The sequence below is a fragment of the Camelus dromedarius genome, chromosome 33, assembly GCF_036321535.1.
Source record: "Camelus dromedarius isolate mCamDro1 chromosome 33, mCamDro1.pat, whole genome shotgun sequence".
In the NCBI taxonomy this organism is placed as follows: Eukaryota; Metazoa; Chordata; class Mammalia; order Artiodactyla; family Camelidae; genus Camelus; species Camelus dromedarius.
Window position 1 is genome coordinate 13,317,094 of NC_087468.1, and position 20,404 is coordinate 13,337,497.

General features: G+C 43.9%; 1 protein-coding gene across 2 annotated transcripts; it reads right to left on the reverse strand.

Moving 5' to 3' along the window:
* Positions 1 to 2,383: 2,383 nt before the first annotated feature.
* CKAP2L (cytoskeleton associated protein 2 like) lies at positions 2,384 to 20,049 on the reverse strand. 2 transcript variants are annotated; one of them, XM_010984975.3, is made up of 9 exons: positions 19,979 to 20,049; positions 18,238 to 18,304; positions 16,713 to 16,764; positions 13,546 to 14,804; positions 10,095 to 10,302; positions 9,062 to 9,217; positions 6,748 to 6,811; positions 5,045 to 5,234; positions 2,384 to 3,562 (listed from the first exon to the last, which is right to left on the reverse strand). In XM_010984975.3, the coding sequence occupies exons 1-9, from the start codon at positions 20,007 to 20,009 to the stop codon at positions 3,337 to 3,339; spliced, it is 2,253 nt and encodes a 750-aa protein (XP_010983277.2). In that variant the 5' UTR covers positions 20,010 to 20,049; the 3' UTR covers positions 2,384 to 3,336. The 2 variants fall into 2 exon arrangements, with proteins under 2 accessions (XP_010983277.2, XP_031297117.2); XM_031441257.2 differs by having other exon boundaries at positions 10,095 to 10,305.
* Between the last annotated feature and the right edge of the window lie 355 nt (positions 20,050 to 20,404).

A 20,404-nucleotide genomic window follows, 5' to 3' on the forward strand; every position in this document is an offset into this window, starting at 1 on the left:
CTTCTGCCTCCTCTCTCCCCTCTCCCACTGGCTGGAACATGAAACTGGTTGGGAGCCATCCTTGGCCACACGGAGGAGGCTGCACCCTGGGGATGGCAGAGCCACAAAACAGACGTGGTCTGGGCCGGGCTGTTATGGGATTGCTGAAGGCAGAGAGACGCGTTTCCATATGGGGCTGGTCACAGTGGCTAAACTGGTATCTCAATTCCGGCACCCAGTCCCTAACAGGCAGAAACGAAGAGAACAGGAAGCATCGTCCCTGGGGCAGTGACCTGGGGGTAAAGATGTGATCACGTCACCTCATTTGTAGGAAAAACAGCAGGACTTGGGCTATCACAGTGCTTCCTGCTTGGTAAATCGGGGACAGTTCAAGAATTGTTCTCAGATTTGCTCTTTCCTCATCACTATCCTAGCTCTCATTTCCATACTTTAGAGACAGGAATTTAAAAGCTCTGGACTTGGAGCCAGACAGCTCGGAGTTTGAAAGTTCAGCCCTGTCAGTCACTGTCTCGCTGTCTCACGCCGGACGGCTACCGTGAGGCCGCGGGGGGATAACACGCGTGGAAGGTGGCCAGAGCGAGCACAAAACAGGCATTTCCCTAGCAACGGACAGAAACCTAAATGAAACCGGCTTAAAAAGGGAATTTACTGCCTCATATCATTGAAGAGTACAGGGCTTGACGGACACCAGGCTTTTGCCAGGGGGTCAAATGATGTCACTGGACGTAACCTCGCCCTCTCCAGCTCTCACTTATTCCGTGTTGGGAACCATTCTCTGGAAAGTTTTTTCTACGTAGCAATAAGAAGGCTTGCAGATTTCCATCTTATCTTTTCAGCAACTCTACCAGGAAGAGAGTCTCTTTCCAACAAAAGTTGGAGAAACGAGTCTCACTGGTTTTGACTGAGACAAAACCCCATGGTCCAATCAGTGCTGCTGCCGGGAGAGCCTGGGCTCCGGTTGGCCAGGCCTGGGCCACGTGCTCACTCTGTGGGTGGAGCCCATTCCTCTTAAACCGCAGAAAGAGGTGGTCCTGTGGAAATTAGGGCGCTCTTATTATAAGGACTCCATGCCAGGGAGGCGCAACCGATGGCTTTGAGAGCATGAGTCCTGGGACCGAGGAAACAGTGATAAATGTGAACTGCCACGCCTTGGCTTTGTCTTTTGGTTCACGGTCATCCTGCACAGGGATGCCAGCACATAACCAGCCTGTTTATCTTCCTTTAAAACTGCTTTGCACTCACCTCTTCTAAGAAGCTGTCCCTAAACATTAGACTTAGTTTCTGCCAAGGCCTATGTTTCCAGCACAATTCCTGATGCCTCTTCCTCCCGCGTGATTAAGGGCCTGCCTTCTTTCCTTCCCTCTCTCCCTCCTTCCTGCTCCATTTCTAGGAACAGCTATTTACTAAACAAGAGGGTTACTGAGAATCTACAAAGAGCTCCAGAATTAGGGTGCAGTTTTCTGCAGTTGCTGTAAATTTCCACATCCTTTTATATCCTGAAGAGGCTATTTAGTATAATCAAGCTGTTTTAAAACCTCCAACTTGTTACTTTGAAAACTATACATTATTAGACGCCAATATTCAACCTACATTGTTAGTATCCAGGGAGGTCATGTGAGACATCTTGCAAGGAACTGACACTCCAGACAATGAAGTTGCACTTTTGAGAACTGAGCTGTAATATCGAGACAATGGTTCTGAGGACAGATGTGTAAAATCATCAAGAGACAGCTGATTCCCAGGGCTGGGTCAAGAGATGGGCATCAGTCAGCAAGGATGAACCATCTGAAGCCAAAGAAAGGGAACTGCACAAAGGATGGCAGTGCCGTCCAATCAAGAGGACCTGGTCAATGGATGGGAGATGGGGTGCCTGAGGTCTGAGACAGGACATTCCTAACATGGAGGGACCTGCTTCAGACTCTTTTAGAAAGTCTGGTGATTTTGAATATTTGATTTCTTTAAGTCCCATTTTCAGATTCTGTGATTTCTAAGCCACCCCCTGGGCATTATTTGGCTCACAGATAAAGTGAGTCTGTCTAAAGGGAAGGAAAGGGCTGGCTGTGTGGATTCCTGCATTTTGGCTGTGGTGACAGTCCTTTTCTCACTGAAAGTTAGTCTATTAGCAGTATAGTTTTATATGTTTTATGAACCTGGTTTTTATGAATCTGACTGAGAGAGATGGCTCTGCTTCCTTCACACTGGAAAACCCATGTCCTGGGCAAGGCTGATGGTGAGATCAAGGCGAGCTCTCCAGGGTAATGAGTGTTTCCTCTGGGGCCCCTTGGGATCGCCTGTTGGTGTCTCCCCAGACAAACCCCTAATTCTCTAGGCCAAGCCACAATCACTGTTTTCTGTAATAAGTAAGACAAATGAATAAGCAGGAATGAATAAAATTTAATGTTTTTTTTAAGATAATACATAAATATGAAGAAAACTAAAATTTAAAATATGCTGCCTAGGTTTTTCTATACATTCTATTTACAGAACGGTTCTGATTTTACCTTTCCAAGAGCAGTTGCCCAGAAGGAGGAAAGGCAACCTATAATAGTGGGGCCTAGACTGTCTTCTTAGGCCAGGTGTCCCCTAGCAGAGCAAGGAATTGACCCGAAGAGGCAAGGGTCCTCTCCCCACCCCTCTCTGCTGCTCCCTTTTGTGTTTATTTGAAGCATTTCTGAATAATAACTGCAAAATTAGGTTTGAATATAAAAAGCTGGATGACCACCCCAGTGCAGAATTGTGTTTCATGACAGGAGACCAGGCACAGAAAGGACATGAATTACCCCCTCACTTACAGGTTTCTGTGACGGAGGTCAAGGATCACACATGAAAGTCATCTGTGATCTCGGAGCAGAGGCCTAACTAGTATAAACTCATCTGTAAGACGAGGGGGCTTGACCAGATGGTCTGTCACATCCCTTCTGGCGGGGAAGGCTAGTTCCTAAGCTCAGATCTTCCACGCCGGGAGGAGGAGGGGTGCTAAGTGGATGCAGGTCAATCGTATTGCAGAACTGACCTGCTGATACAAAAAATGTGTTGGGACTAAGGTAGGTCAATAAAGTTCAGACTTTTTACCGTAGTTGTGGGGTAAATATCCAGTAGTTTGAAATTTCTGTGTGCTGTAAAACTGCAGCAAATTAGTCTTAAACAAATCAAACTTTCCTGTGGGGATATAAAATTTGAGAGTAAGCCCAGTGAATTCCTTTCTAAGTGCCGGGAGCCCACAGTCCGCACCCGGGCTGCCTCTCCATTACACAGTCCTCCAGGTCTCCCGGGTAAGTGCACTTCTTGTCTCATGGAGGCTCTGAAATGTCTCTCTTTTTTTTAAGCATCAAGGAATTATGATTCAGGGATTTGAAACCCTAATGTTACCGGCAAAGCCTCATTTTTGCGGAATATAAAACACTCTGTGTCTTCCACTTCTAAGAGCTCACTGAGAGAAGCCACGACTAAGTCGTGTTCCTGCAGCATCTCCGGGTAGCGGGACACCGCTCGCTCGATCCTCGTGGAGCGCCGCACGGGGGTGATGAGTTTCATGTCTTGCACTTCCGGCATTCCGCTCACCCTGAGAGACAGCAAGAGGTGCATTCAAAACCTTACTACTTCTTCTGAAATCCTACTTACTATTCTTTATTTTTTTCTTATTCCTTAACAAAACATGGTAGACATTTTACTGTAACAACCATGTAAGAGCCATGTCTAGAGCAGCTCTCGTCCCAAGACGGCTTTTCCCTGATTGTCAGAATGAACCAGGTGGTGTCCGTCCGCTCTCAGATGGTGTAAATATAGGGATTTAACTGAATGAAGTGTTAAGTGTGTTTTTTATGTGAAGTCAGCTACTTGGCAGTTGGTGTTTGTTTATTCCATAAACTTTCAAAGAATTGACAGGTTTTGAGGAAATTGGGCCTAAGACCAAATGAGGTTGGACCAATGAATTCTAAGATTCTTTCTGGCTTTGACAGTAACTTATTCAAAAAACATCCTTTAAGATGGTGGACTAAACCACGAACGAAAACTGGAACAAACAACGTCTTCCTGGTAAACTTTAACGCATTCCAGTGACAGGCAGCCTGCAGGACAGGCCGCAGGGACCTTTCCATCTAGTGAATGCTGTCCCCATCCACAAAACCACTGACTACATTAGCCTGACAAAACTGGCGGCCAGTCTGCTGAAAACTCTCCCAATGAATTCTAGATCCACCAAGGGGGGATTGTCACATCAACTGCTTGCTTTCATCCACCCCTGAGCTGCCTACAGTGGGGAAGTACCACGTTAGAGAGGAGATGAGGACTGGAAGAGGCCTGGCTGTGCTTTCTAGAGAACTAAGATACAGAACTGTGGTCCTGGTGCTTTTGTTTGGGAATTCTCCTTTCAAGAGCACAAATAGAGATCAAATGCTATGCTAATGTTTTAGAAAATGACACTGATAGCCTGATGCAGTTCCTTAAATTTCTATGGATTCTGCCTTAAACTTTTACTTGTTTAGAAACCAAACGCCTTTGATATTGTGAGCAGCCTCTTACTAGTACACACCCGACCGCCATCCCTGTTCTTATAGGGCTATTAACTGCCCCATCTGTCCCAGCTACAGAGGTCACCCCTGCTTGGCAGTCTGCGCAGCATCCCTGCCGCCACCACGTCCCCCCCAGGACTGGCAGGAAAGGTAGGCGGGGCCTGCAAGTGCAGGACAAATGAGGGGGAACGGGTGAGACGATTCCAGGACGTTCCAGGAGGGAGGGGTGAGTCCTCCCCAACACCCCTCCTGACTCAGCAGCACCTTCCTCACTGCAGGTCGGGTCTCCTTGGGGGGGCGGTGGGGATGGTGAGGGTATGGAGAGAGGACACAGACCTTCTTGGCAATGGTTCCACCCATCCCCTCACCCTCAGCTCCTTCCCTGAACACCAAAGATGGATTAGACCACCTAGTCCTCGTATGAGGAGTAAGGTTTCACTCATCTGCTGGTATCCTGGATCTGCAGAGGAGAAATTAAGAACTGGACGTGAATTCGACTTGCGAGCACAAAGCCTGCTTTCGAGTTTGCTTACCTAGGGATTGGGGCGATCTGTAATTTGATACCATAATGATTATTCTGTTCTGTCTTGGTTATCTGAGGTGTTGCTGTAACCTGTTCCCTCTTCTTTGGGGAAAGACAAGACTTCCCAGACTCCATCTTCTTGGCCAGCTCTTCTATTGATGCTATATTAGTTTCAGCAACTAAAGAGTCAGAGGTAATCCCTGTGTATGCAAGGTCAAAAAGAAAAGTACGGTTTAGCAGTTTAATACAGAAGCTAAAACTCCATAAAATGAAAACGCAACATATACAATGATTTCCCAGTGATCCTTATGGATTCTATACACTAAATAAAGAGTATTTGACTTGGAGTGGGACTTTTAACTAGTTTTCCCTGCTAATCACTCTAGTAATACCCATCTTCCTAACCAGCCCTCCAGACAGCCTGTGGGCCTCCTTGCCTCTTGCGAATGGACCCTTCATTCCCTTTCAACATTCTGAAAACATCCCCAATCTCTTCCTCACGCTCGAGAGGGCCCCTTAGGGACTAGTCATTGGCCTTGTACCCTTACACCACACCTGGGATCAATTTTCCTGACTCATGAGGGTTAACTCACTTGAACTTGATCCCCTCTGTACCCAGAGATGACCATATGGTTGTCACCCTGGACAGTAAGTGAAAAAATGTCTTATGTTAACACAATCTGCGTGGTAGCCTAACCACAACAGCCAAATGAAGGGAAGGAAATTAGACTGAGACAGGCAGACACTGTGGCTGGAGGCTGAGGACCCCCCCCCCCCCCCAAGAGAGGCCAACTGGGGCCAGTAGTAGAAAGGCATGGATTCGTGTGTCCTTTTTTTCTTTTTTAATCCCTTTGAAGAACACTGCCACATGTTAAAACTGAAAAAGGAAAAACAAACAAACATCTGAATTGCAGCATCATTCCCAGTAGGAGTACCACTGAGGACATTTACTCTACGATCTTACTCCCAGAAGTATGAGTTACTGAGCTGTAATTCCACATGCCTTGATTATTTCCCAAAGTTCAGTCTACTCATTTTTTTTTTCCCTCACTGAAGTACAGTTGGTTCACAATGTTGTGACAGTTTCAATCAATCTACTCTTAAAGGAAAAAGATCTGTCATCTTCTAAGGTCATAAAAAGAATTCGTTTCATTTTCTCAAGGCAGCTTGCTTTCTCTTCCTATTCATAGAACAAATATTATAAGCAATTATACATAATGTGCCACTCACTGTGTTGGGCACATTTTTCATAGAAGAGTTCTCTAAAGGTTCTGACCGATGACAGCAATGGTCAACTAAGTGAAACAGTTCCTGAGATGGCCACTATTAAAGTATAACAGGAATTTGGATGTACACTTGTTGCTGGGTTTGTCACGATTAAACATGTAACTTAAACCAAACCAGTGCTCCCCTTTGCCTCAGTCTCTTCCGGCAAAGAGCCACCTGTCTTCTCTTACCTTTTCTCCAGGGAAGCAAGACACCCTAATCTAGGCTGCTCTGGTGGGAACCTTTGTTTGGTGTTAAGCAGTCATATCTACTTGTAATAACAGAAATAAATCAGCTGCTGCTGAAGGCCGAAAGGGCCAGGCCACAGAAATCAAGAAGCAAGAGGCATTTCAGGGCACTTATAATTCTTTTTCTCCCCTATATATTCCTCAGTGACTTTTACTTGAGTGGCTGGAGGGAATGAATTTAAATACAAAGTACCAGTACCTTCTGTGGTTCTCTTTGGATCTTGCAAAATGTTAAGAACAACTTCCCGCAACTCTTGTATTGGCTGGAAAAAAAGGAAGAAAATACATGAAAAGTATTAAAAAAATTAATGGAAAAAATGATCTAAGGAACTTATGCTGTTTAACATCAAATGCTTTTTATAATAAAAATGTTTCCTTTTTTATCTCTTGTCTAACTATAAATACCATTTAAAAGGTTTCAGTTTTCGCTTTCTGGGAAAAATGAAGGAACAAAGAAAATGTTGGTTAAATGCTGGCATGCTTGGCCTTAAGAAGATATGTATTTATGAAAAGTTGTCTATAATAAAATTTCTCCAAATCAAATTAATTTTCTTATTGATTTATAAGATCCCATTGAAGATGTGTTCCCACATAAAGATTCTGGCCCAAAGATGTAAAGCTAGCCATATAGAAAATTTGTCATGTATGTTTAGTGTTGTCTTAACTGAATTTTTGTTTTTATCATAGAAGTCATATACCTCGTTACAGAAAACCAAACAACAGGTCAAACTTAAAAAGAAATCACCCATGATCCCATCACCCAAATACAACCTTCAGTTAGCACTTTGGGCAGTTTTCGCCCAGCCTTTCCTTTCTTTCTTCTTTTATTTGACATAACATAAAAAATATACACTAAAAAAAAAAAGAAAGCTATTACAGAAAAGTAATTTTCTGATAAAATTATCTGAGATAGTCTTCCTTTTTTAAAGGGTGTCAGCCACGCCATGAAGCAGAACATCACAAATGAACTGCACTTTCTCATAGGAACGTAGTATTTGGAGGCTGCTCTTCCTGACCCGGGTCTCTGTATCAGATAAGTAACAAATGTACACTGACAACAGGGCATAAAAGCAAAGCTATCTATACAGTTTTGCAAAATCTAAAATACTGTGAGCTTAAGGAAATGGGAATAAATGTACAGAATACATTGCAAAGTCTTAATTATATAAAACCTTCATCAAGTGGATTTTATATGTTTACAGGCTTCTATTTAAGATGATGGATTGAATACACATTGACTTCTAATCCCTCTTGAAGCTTTACTGAAACGACAATAAAGGGATGAAAGGCAAGCAGCAGCCACAGAGAACAGGAGAAAGAGCAGGAGGCAGAGATAACCAGTCTGGCTGCCGTGAAAGAGCCAATTCTATGCCGGGGGTGTGGCTGAGGAACAGCCGGATTTGACCCCAGAGCCTCTGAAAGGCTCAGGAATGGATGGTGGGGTCAAACTCAGGAGAACCCTTGAGCATCTGTCAAAAAGCAGGCAGACCTCCAAACGCACCCTGCATCCCTGAACTCCAGGCCTCCTGGCGACCGTGCCCTTCCTCCCTCCTCCTAACTCCAGCTGGGCCTGGATGCTCAGAATCTCTGGGGGAAATCACGCAAGACTGAGTTGGGGAGAGCCTACTGAAAAAGGGTCAGTGAAAGTCTTCCGGCTGAAGGGTGAGACTCCCAGCTCTCCACTCCCGCGTAACAAGGGTAGCCTGGTCTCTAGTTCCCAGGAAGGAGACTGGTCTCAGAGCAAAGACCTGAAGACACTGAAACTGAGGGTTCTTCAATCAATTGTCTCAGCCAGATCACCCTATAGTAAAGCCTCATCTGTATCCACAGCTTTTAATAAGCTTTTTAAAACCCATCTTATATATGCAAACAGCCCAGATTCATCAGCATCTGAGAAAAGCCTTTAACGAACAATAGAGAACAAACAAACAACACCTCCCCCGCCAAAAAAAAAAAGTGAGAGAAGAAAAGACTGGAGGAGAATCAGACAACACAGCGAGAAAAGAGAATCTGAGGGTTTTGACGAAAGGAGGTCCCAGAATGACGGCCGGTAAAGACAGGGGTAAAGGACAACGTGCCGAGCTTGGAAGAGATCAGGAAGGGTCTAGGGGAAAGGTCTCTGAGAAAAAGAAATCAACAGAATATCTGATGTTTTGAAAGCATCGAGAAATTCAGACAATTAGAGAAGAGTTTGGGTATTAATTTTATAACAAATACTCAGAAAACTAAGCAGAGAAAACAAGACAATAATTTCAGGAACATTACATATTTCTACAGTGAGTGTAAAGTGAGAAATAGTCACTTGACAAGAAAGTGATTCTTTTGGTTTACATGTAACACTATTTTGTACACAATAAATGTTTTCATGAAAATGTCCATAAAGGACACATTGCACTTCTTATTTTGCATATAACTTTATGGAGTGAAATAGAAGCTTGAACATTTCACTTTGCAAACGGCAGAGAACTCACACGGGAGACTTTTTAAGTCGCCCTCCCAAGACTGATACTCACTGTGGCCCCATTTCTAATGGCCTCTTCGTACAGCGCGATAACATCAAAGGTGCCTTTACTCGCCAGCAACTTCGCTTTGCAGATCCAGAATTTAGCAAATTTTTCAGCCTCGGGAATACTGGACAATATGGCAAATACTTCATTAGAAAGCACACCCTGGAAAAAAAAGAAAAACACCCAGAGATAATTATTGCCACCTGTTATTCTCACATCTCCTAATATTTATCAAAGCAGGTATGCGGAAATCAGTCGGATCAATACTTTTTTTGAATTAAAAAAATTCAATTTTACTGAAGTTCAGTTTATATGTAATAAAATGTACCCATTTAAATAGTACACTTCAATGAGTTTTGACACTGATCATTAAATTTTCACTGTCAGCCCTGTGTGTGGCACGCCATCCCCTCTGATAATTCTTCGATCATTTTTGTGCACACAGGCTTCACAAAGTATTTTCATGGTCAACAGCTAGCTTCTGCACCTCTTTGTCTGTGTCCAGAGAGTCAGAAGTGCCTGGGCATTTTTGAGCCCTCAGGGGCAGTCATTAATCAATGATCACAGAACTACTAACGCTACGGGCCCGTCCCTGATGAGGACAGCGCTGAGAGGTGTGGCCCGCACGGCGTCCAGAGCTCCCCCGTGGGACTGTCCACAGTTACTCTTTTGACTTTAGCCTCACACCCAAATGTCAAACGTTTACAGTTTGGACCTTGATGCATGAAGAAGGCAAAGTTCCGTTTGGATTCCTCTGGAGCCAGAGGGTTAATTTCCCAACTTCTGTGTGCCTCAGCTTCCCTTGCAAAGTGGGTACAGTCACAGTCATTATGGTAACTGTATGAGATCATCTGAGTACAGTGCTCAGAGCAGCGCCTGGCATCTAAGCACATGTCATTATCATATCATCCTTCTATATTAAAAAGAGCAGCTGAATTTCTGCTTAGACAGAGGCTATCTCCTCTACACTATATTTAAGAAAAATGTTGAAAAACTCTAAGACTCGGCAGAGCTTCGGGAACTTTTCGGCCTCACTCACCCCTTCAATGAGTTGCACACATTCTGCCAGAGTCTTGTCGATCTTACTGGACAGCTCAAGTTGCGCTTTCTTTTCTTCCTCTTCTTTTTCCATACTCTTCCAGAACGAAATATTCATTTCCTCTATTATTTTTCTTTTTGTTTTAAGTTCCATGGGAGGCCGTTTATAGATTTTCCCCTTAGATTTCTGCCATTCTTCCAACTGCTTCCTGCTATGCAATTAAAGGAGAGAAAGGCGTTAGGGTTTTATTCTGTATCTAGTCAAGCTTCTAAAGTATGATATGCATACATTATCACTAAACACCTTCAACTACAAAGTCAGGAGAGCGGGATTAAAAACAATTTACAAATCAGGAATGGCAGCACCGGTCACCCCCGCCCTTCAGAAGGCAGATGCCTGAGGGGTTACTAGGCTCACAGGTGGTTAGTACCTCAGTCTTCACACTCCTTAATTTCCTGATGATTCTTCAATATTCTTCTCTGAAAAAATTTTTTTTTTCCTGTATGCTACCTCTGGCAGTTGCTTTCCTCAGACATCCCCCCATCTCTGAGATCACTAACTCAGCACTCCATTTCTCTCACCGGGAGCTTTCTACCCGCACTCAGCCAGACCCACCAAACCTGCATTCTGCTCTCAGTGGGGTCCTGGCCACGCAAAGTGACCCGCTTTGCCCAGTTCCTTGGCCCTCTCCTGACCACACATGACCCCCTCTTCCCCTAACAAGATCAGTAATTTCCAGACTCTTTTCTTAAGCATCTAGTCCTCTGATGGTGCCAAGTCCTAACCCCCACTCCCCTCTCCCCACCCTGTTCACTCTGAGTCCTGCTTCTAAGCAGTCAGCAGACTGCTGGGGGACGCACCATGACACGGTGACCCAAGCGTTTGAATGCAGGCTCTTTAGCTTCTTAAAATTACGACATGTTTATGACTCACAAACATACATTTCAGCCCAGATCTCCCCCTAGAGCCCCAAACTTTGTCAAATCCACCGCCTAACTGATACCTTTTATTTGATGTCTGACAGGCATTTTCAAATTTAATACTGTTCAAAACAAAGTTCTTGATTTTCATCTTCAAATCTCTTCCCAAACCGCCTTCCCTACGTTGGTGAACAGTACCCCAATCTGCCCAGTTGCTAGGACCTGGGACCAGGAGCTGCCTGTGAGCAGTCCTCTCCTTCCCCGACGTCCTACACATCATCGCAGTCAGATCGCTCTACCTCCACCACCACCATTCTGCCCCAGATCCCTGTCGCCTTCTGCCTGAAATGCTGCAGCAGCCTCCTGACGCATCTCCTTGCTCTCACTCTTGTCAGATTCACCCTGTGCACAGCAGCTAGAGCCATCTTTAAAATGTAAACCAGAGTCACTGCCAGGAACTTCCCATGGCTCTTGGAATAAAATTCAAACGGTTTTCCATGGCCGGGAGGTGCAGTGCAGTTTGGCTCCTGCCTGCTTCTCCAACCTCATTCACACCACTCCCCTCCACTCGCTACCTTCCAGGAGCTCTGGCGTCCTTTCAGTTACCTGACCCAAGCCCATTCCTCCCTCAGGGTCTTGTCCTCTATTCAAATATCTTGAAGAGGTAACTTTCTGTAATTATTCTGTCTTACTTAACCAACATGTAGATTTTCTATCTTCTCCACAAGAATGCAAGGTCTACGGAGGCAGAAAGCCTGGATGTCCCAGTGCCTAGCATAGCGTTTGGAACACACAACTGTTTAATAACATTATAATAACACTCACCTTTTTTGGTGTATAGTTTTGTGAGTTTGGACAAATGCATGAAACTGTGTAACCATAACTACAAGCCAGATCTAACACCCTCAAAATCTCCCCTATGTTCCTTGGTGGTCAACCCTGCCCTCCACGCCCAGCTCCTGGCAATCGCTGATCTGGGTTCTGTCCTTACAGTTTTGCTTTTTCCAGAATGTCAATAACTAATAAACGCTTTTCTTTTCCCCCTGACTCCTGAGCCCAGGCCATACCATGCTTATTTCAGCCCAACTCCTTCCCCTTCCGCTTCATGATGGAAGCAGAGACATCCGGCATGTGTTCAGCATTCTCATCTCCTCACCTCTCCTTCTCATCACACACAAAGAGGGAATTTGCCTCTTTAAAGCCAATGTAATGCCACAACTCTATCATTCTTGTATTTTCTACATACACAGCAGAAAAAAGCTCTTTAAGGGTTGACTGTGACTGTGTGCTCACCGCTGTATCTCCCTAGGACACTGGAGGTACTGAAGGAACACTCAAGGAATGAATGAGTGATCCTTCTCTCTCCACTGTAATCAAACATGGCCCCACTGTAATCAAACTGTCTTACAATCCACTGTCTGTCATCAGGTCTAGACCGCGAGCTCCAGGGTAGGGTCCCTGACCTCCTCATTCACCAGCCCCAGGTCTTTGCATTCAGCTTTCTTTTTGCTCAGAAGATTGGTCCTTCTTCTTGTCAGTGTCCTTTTCCCAGCCCAGATGTCACAGTTGAAAGTCCCTTTCCTGACCCTACCATCTAAAGAAGCCACCCCAGCCTCCCCCTCTTACTCACATCACCCTGAATTAAGTTGTTTACGTCTGTCTCTTCAGCAGGGCAGAGAGCTGGCTGGTGGCGCTCAGGGCTGTGTTCAGAGAATAAATCCTGCCCTCAGCTCACCCTGCAATACCTTTTAGCCGCCATCTAAATATACTCGCTCCTTTCATCCTTGCCAGGAATCTCCTTATTTTCTGCTCCAATTAAGTGAACACAGGTGCTTCTGGGAGGTTCACAGCTGTATGAGAATATGTCTGGTCCTGTGCAGAAAGGGTATGAAATCCCTTGGTTCTATTTCAAGCATTGCATATGTTAATGTTAACCCCAGAAGCCTGAGATCCTGATTTTTTACCATTTTAGCCCTATACGTGAGCTGATTAGTCCTCTCTGCCTCAGCTTACTTTCCAAAACCTGGTCTGCTCAGGCTGAGGGACGTTTCCTGTTCCTTCTCCCCAGACAACTTTTTGGATTTAACCACTAGTCTGCTGGACAAGGGACTACCATCTCCCCGTTTCTGAGCTAGGTAAACTCGCTACTCTGGCTCCTCCTACCCGGCCTCCTCCGTTGCTGTTCAGTCCCTGCAGGGCGCTTCCTGACTTCCTGAGCAGTCTCCATCTGCAACCCTTACTTCTTATTCAACCATTCTGTTTCAGTTTCTTTTTAAAAAATAAATTATTTCAAGCACAAAGGAAATTACAGAGAATAATTTATAAGACATGTATGTACCATGCAGCTCTATCAAATCTTAATACTTGTTATATTTGCTTCAAATCTTCTTCTTATTTTTTTTTTTTAAGGGTTGTAGCTAAAAATTACTCAGGAGCCCTTATTTATGACCTGCTTCCTGACTTGAGCATTCCTGATGGTCAATTTGTCTAATCATTTTAATGTGCAGAATTTTGGAATGAAAGTGAGGTACCTTCGATCCTCCGCTGTGGTCTTCTTTGTATTTGGATTAGTCTGGGTCCCACCTGAGGCTCCTCTTCCATTTACGGCTGTGCGACCAGCTTGCGTTTTGGGAGCTGTCTTGTTTAGAAAATAGCTCTGGGGAAGGGTCCTCTTCAGCTTGGAGTCCAAAGTCCGCGCTTTTTGTTGACAGCTGTTGTTGAATTTGTTCCCATTGGCTCCTCCGTTGGCTCTTGTGCGAGGGGTGCTTGGAATGGCTGAATTGAAGCTACCAACTGTCAACTTAGGTCTTTGGCTCATGGCTTTGGATTTTTGCAGAACACATGACGTCTGAGGTCTAAAACAGGCTTGAGTGGGTTTACGATCTCGCTTAACGTTTGGATTTCTGTTGCTACATCCTCCCTGAAGCACACTGGGGTGTGTCCTGGGCTTGGTACGTTTTACTTCCTGTTCGGTAACTGTGCATGATTGTAACTGAGTTTCATTTGATCTTTCATATTTACCCATCTTAACCTTTATATTCTTTATGTCCTTGACCGCTGGTTTCTTTGATGCTTGAGTCCTATTAACTGTCTGAACAAAGTGAGAGGGAACGGTTTTTGCCGGTTTTGCACCTGGTCTTGCAAGATCTTTTCCTCTGGAGAGTTGTTGTGACTTCAGTGGTGGAATTCGGATTTGTGTTTCTCCAATAAATCGTTTATTAACTGTTTTTTTCAGAACAGCACTATTCACTGAACTTTTGTTCAAGGCTTGTTTTGTTGGAGCCAAACTGCTCTTGGTTGGATTATAAGAGTCAGTTTTTGGCTTACTTTTCACCCATAATTCAGCATTTGGCCCCCTCTCAGAGTCTGGTGAGGTTTGGGACAAGTTCTCTTTGTTTATCTCTTCTTGACAACTATCTACAGATTCATTTCCAACATGGGTGTTAGCCACGGAGTCTGTGTGTTTAGCATCCCCTCGATCTGTTACCTGCTGCTTTGTAGTTTTCAATTCCTGTATATTAAGTGACCCCATGGCTTTTCTTGATAGTTCGCCAGTAGTGGATGATCCAAATCCACACTGTTGTTGACTATTGCTGGAACGCTTACAGTTTGGGTTAGAAGAAACATATCCTGAAGTCAGCCTTTTGCCCAGAAGTTTTGGTGGCTCCAACTGTGGCCTCTGGGACCTTGTGATATTGGCAGTTCTGAACCGAAGTTCAGTGCTGATGGGTCTTGTAGGTTTGACAGGCAAAGCAACATGGTTGGTAACATCCTTTTTGGGTCTAATAGTCTAAAAGACACACACACAAAAAGTAAATTCATAACAATAGTCCATTGTTTTTAAGATAAGAAGTTAATTATTTTATTTCTAATTTCATTTAGGAAACTTGAATCCTGGGAAAATAAAGGCTCACTAATAAATGATTTCTATAACTTAAGTTTCTATCAAAAATATATTAGAATCTTTTAGCTTGATAGAATTAAGCAGAGATGCAGTGAACATACAAAAATTACCATTTTAAAAATAAATTTGGCTCAAACAAGTATTTGCTGAATGCCCATTATGTCCCAGTGAAGAGCCTTTCTAGGGACTCTGTAAAGATACATACATAATAGACTTATGTGAGGGTACCTCTCAAGTTCCTCCTGGTACTTTGTGATTGCTGCACTGTTTTTTTTTTTTTAGACAACATTGTAAAAGTCACAGTGTTACTCAAGAAGCTCTGTCTCATTCCTGGAGATCAGCAGCACGATCAGGTGGCAGATGCTGGGAGGCATGAGATGCTTTGGAACATCTCTCAACAAGCACCTAACATCTCGTAGAAAGCTAATCATATTTGTGAAGTCAGGACAGGGTTTTAAGGTTAGGTTCTATGTTACTAGTAAGTAAATATTTCAGTCATGTGATTTAATTTTGAATAGAAAGGTAGGACCAGGTTGCAGAGAACTTTGAAAATGAAGGAGGGGCTTTTAGAGTTGATATGGTAACTAATAGGACCAGGCCACCCTGGACTGTGGAGCACCTGCACTGAACGCCATCACTCAGATTGTAATGATGCCTATTTGCCTAGTACTTTTAGTTTCTCCTACGTTCCATAACTGCCTTTCCCACTTCATTTTTATCTTCACAACTGTATACAGCAGATAGGGTGTCACCTCACTGAAGATCTGATTTACTGAAATCAGTAACTCTTACTGAGGGCCCCTTCCAGCAGATTTTTCCTTTAAGACTTGAATGCTACACCAGTTCAATCTGCATAAAGTAGAAGACTAACCCAGTGATTCCCAACTGTTCACACGCACCAATTTTGCCTTATATGCATTTTCTAACCTCCAGTGTTTAATGTCATGTGTACACATAACATGTATAGTCCATGTATGACATATATATGTCTATGCATGTAGATATATATGTATATATGTGTGTATTTATGTGTCTTTAATGAATGAGTCATTAAAACTTATTAAAATTGGCAACAGTATCTCACTTTGGGCAACATTATTTCAATTACATTTCTGAACTTAGATAAAACTATGGTTTTAAAAATTAAAGTTGGGATTTTTGTTATTTTATTGCAGAGGAAGAATCTGTGTCACTTTCATAAGCATAATTTCTCCCACTTAAACCTTAAATATGTTACGATCCTTTATCACTCCATCCACAGTCTAGCTGAACTGACTTGACAGCTTGGAAGGTCTAACATACATGTCCTCTTTTAATGACTGCTGAGCTATTTACCTTCATGGCAGTGTACCAAAGTGGTTAGGACCACAGGCTCCTAAGCCTACTAACCTGTTAAGAGATTAACAGTTATGCGACCTTGGGAAGTTAGTTATGCGGCCTTTCCGTGACTCAGTTCCCTCATCTGTAAAACAGGGCTCCTGAACAGTACCTACCTCATAAGGTTATTAACTCAGTGAGCGAATGCAAGTCAGAAAGTGAGTGACACATGGTAAGCATTCAATAAATGTTAGTTACTAAGAGGAACAAAGTGCACTTAAAGATTTTTTTAGTTAACAAAACTGAACTATAATATGTTGTACTTTTCAAAAAGTAATACTGTTTCTAACTAAACCAAATTATTCTTATGTTTACGAGAAATATCTTTGCAAAACATGTTTTTTAGGTTGTTAATATATTATTTTTATTGCCAATCATCCAAAATGAGTATTTTTTAAAAGACTGATTTCTACTTACAGATTTAGAAGGTGGAGGATTTGGGCAATTATTCTTGGTTTTTAGATAAGGCCTACAAAAGACAAAACAAGATTAATTCTTAGTACAGAAGAATCAGCAAGGCTTGTGAAGTATAGTGATTAAAAATTACGATGATTAGAATTTTAAATCACTAGAATTTCCATATATGGAAAAAAAAATTCAAAAATTATAATCCATAGTCTCCTTATCCTCCCTTCCTTCCTGTTATTCTGCTCCTCAGTGACCACAACCAACCTCACCCGTTTTTTTGTGATTCTTTCTGAGATGTCCTATGTATAAATATTACATTCTAACAATATTAATGAAATATGTGTCTTATCTGCATAGTCTTACTCATTCAAACATTGTTCCCTGAATGCTGCAAATGTGCCAGGCACTGGGGATTCAATGCCAAATGAGATAATTAACTGCTTCTTTAAAAAACTTGCTTGTTTTTTCTATGCTTGTGAGTCTGTTTTGTCAATAAATTCATTTGTATTAAATCAGCTGTGCTTTAATAAAAAATTTTTTTAAAAATGTATCCTCAAAGAGTGAATTTTCAGCAGGGGAAAGTGATATAATTAAAAAATACTGGGTCACATATGAAATCTAGTTATGAGACAGAAAACTCAAAAAAAAAAAAAAACTAGAAAAATAGAGAATTTAGAAAGATACAATCTTCATGGATCATAAACAACTGGGACTAACAGGGACTTTGAACACGACCTGATGTTTGTTTCTCCCATCTTGAATATAAGTCCTGGAAGGGCAGGGACATCTGTCTTGTTAAGCACCATATGTCTAGAACCAAGAGTGACTGATACATTATAGATACTAAATAAATATTTGTTGAATAAATGAATCAGGTTTGTTTAATTGAAGAAATAAAGTCGAGTAAAAACCCAAAGTGAGAAGAAACTAAAATAAAAAGGGGTGAAAGCTAACTCTGTAAAAATTCATTTTCCAAATACAAATTTAGCAACCTGTTCGGGAGAAAAGATATCAACACTAAGGCAAGGGAGATAAATAATAGCATTGAGATGATAAGATGTTGGCAAGAGATAAAAGCGAAGCAGGCACATGCTGTTCACCTCGAGTAAGTGCTGAGAAAATGACCAAAGAGCTGGAGGATGTGGGTGTGCAGCTGTGGAGGGTCGACTGAAACTGGCTCTTCTGCTTTACAAAGAAGCACCAGAACCAGGGCCATTCAACTCCTTGGCCAAACACTGCCTTCCCAAGAATCATCCTCCGAGGAGACAAAGCAGGGACAGGAAAAGCTTCCAGCGCTCCAGGTAATACTGTAGACCCTCCCCTCCTGCCTTCAGAGATTGTTACAATAATAATGCTTAAGTCTTTGCCAATGTTTTTTGTCCTGCCTGCATGGAAATGCCCTTTCTGCACAATCACAGGATCCCAATGCTGCCTGAGTAGACAGCAAACCTAAGAGCTATGTTTTGAAAAAGCTTTAAATTACTATTAGCAACCAGGGCAACAGAACTTGTATAACTGTGGGAGAAGAACTCACTTGGTGTTTTGGCACTTCAGCTTTCCCTTGGCTGCTAGGTACTCCTGCAGCTTTCTCTGCCGCTCTTCTGCAAAACAGGCAAGCAAACACGACAGAACTTCAGCTCGAGATTTTAACCAGCTCATTTACAGTCTAAAAGATGACACTTTTCTCTAATGATTTTGGCTTTGGACCATAACATTATAAAGCCCCTAGCCCTACAATATTGCCTCCAAGTTAACATCAACAATGTCATTTATATGCCACATTCTATACTACACTCTCCACACTTACTTTACTTCCTTCAATCTGCGCAACGATCTTATGAGTTATTTTACACTCTGAACTTTAAAGAGGATAAATGATATGATCAAAGTTACCCAGATAACATGTGCCTAAGCCAGGATTTGAAACCAGGTTTATCTAGCCCCAGAGTCCCTGCTCAGAGCCACTGTTTTCAGTTATGTCAAGTTTTGCATGAAGAAATCCTGTTATTGGCCCACCTCAGCTGGAGAGCTCAGGCCTTGTCTTATTAATCCCTCTGACAGGGATGATGATTTTTGCCCACAAACCCTTACATGGTTTCCTTTCGGACTAACGACAAAATAGGCCAGGTTAGGGTATTCATGGCAAACATCTATTCACATGGTGACCTTCTAAGGCAAAGGGATGAAAAGTCATTATTTCTGTCTTCAAGAAATTTCAGTCTAGTCCTGGAGATACAATAAACACAACAATAATGACAATATAAGGCAAAATATAAGGGCCATAAGGGAGGGTCAAAGAAAGAATGATGGGAGTCCAGAGGCAGGGACTGAGTGAGGGGAGTAGGTGATTGGAAAAGGCTAAAATTCAATAATGGCACCCAAAAAAAAAAAAAAAAAAAAGACCATAAGGGTGCAAAACTACCCAACCTCATCTAAACTGAGTTGCCCTGTGTTTTGATATTTGGCTCTGACGCATCCCTAGGAGACAGCAGTGTAGAGGAGGGCTGATGGAGGCTGAAAGACCCGGCTGGAAGCCCAGCTCTGTTCTGTGACTTCTAGCAAGTTAGCAAACGTCGCTGCTGCTGAGCTTGTAACATGGGGCAGAAGCGTTCATCTTTAAGGGTTGTTGGGTAAAGTGTCTAGGACAATGCCCAGGCCCTAGGAGGCAGTCAGTCAGCAGGCACTGTCACCGAAACTAAACACTGTGTGCACTTGGGGGCAGGTGGCAGGCATCTGAGCAGGAGAATTCTGAAAGGCAGCAAAGGGCTCCAGACACACCTAGGAAGTCAGGGACCCCAGGACCCTCAGTCTCCGTGCAGATTTAACTCATCAGCTTCCAGGGTGCGCTGGCTCGCCAGGAGACTAGCTCCGCGACGGGCTCAGACTTGCCCTGACGGCTGTCACAGCTCGGGAAGGCGGCGCAGCCCCGAGGGCCACACCCCGTCTCTGCCCGCAGCCAAATCTGGGGCGCAGGAGGGCTTGGCTCCCTACTAGCTGTGCGACCCCGGGCTAGGGGCCTCAGGTTCTTTACCCAAAGGAGGTGACAAGGCAGCTTTTTGCAGAGCTGCTGCGGGAGTCACTGGACTGGAAGATGCCTGGCGCTTATCATTTGGGGCCGGGGCCTGGGCTCCGGGCAGCGTTCCCAGGACCGAAAATGCCCGCGGGGAGACAAAGGCAGGCAGGCGAGCGAACGGGCCACTTCCGCAGAAGGAGTTTACTCTGCGGCCTCCCTTCGTCCCCGCCCTTAAGTCACAGAGGCTGAAGGTCATACTCACCGGCGGCGGCGGAGGGCCCCGGCCGCACCATGACGCCCCAGCGACAGTTTCAACTCAAAGTCCGCGCCTGGAGCAAAGGCCAGTGCGCTGCGCATGCGCCCGCTCTCATTGGCGCCCGAGGATTTGAAACCCGCCAGTCGGAAGCGGGGGAGGGCGGGACTAAAGGAAACAGGCGCGTTGCGGTTGGCTCTGCCTTTCAAGCCCGCTCCTGGGGCCCTTTGATTGGAAGGACGTGCGGCGAGCGCGCCCTTGGCTCTGAAGGCGGCTGGTTGGGACGTAGGCGACTGATTGGGATGGAGGCGGAGCAGCTCTGTGAGTCTCCCCGACCCTTTTAAGGATGCGGCTTCTGGGCAGTGGTGCTATCATTTTCTTAGAAAGCTTGGGAGAGGGGAGGGGTGACCGGCCCTGGGGCTGCGCCGGGGACCT

What these genes read in the sequence shown, in the direction of transcription:
- CKAP2L (XM_031441257.2), bottom strand. Translation starts at nt 20,009, where the DNA reads ATGGTGCGGCCGGGGCCCTCCGCCGCCGCCG. An exon ending in CCATTAGAAATGGGGCCACA is followed by an intron (nt 6,812 to 9,061) that starts GTGAGTATCAGT and finishes CTTTTTTTCCAG; the next exon opens with CCAATACAAGAGTTGCGGGA. An exon ending in TCCAAAGAGAACCACAGAAG is followed by an intron (nt 5,235 to 6,747) that starts GTACTGGTACTT and finishes TTGCATACACAG; the next exon opens with GGATTACCTCTGACTCTTTA.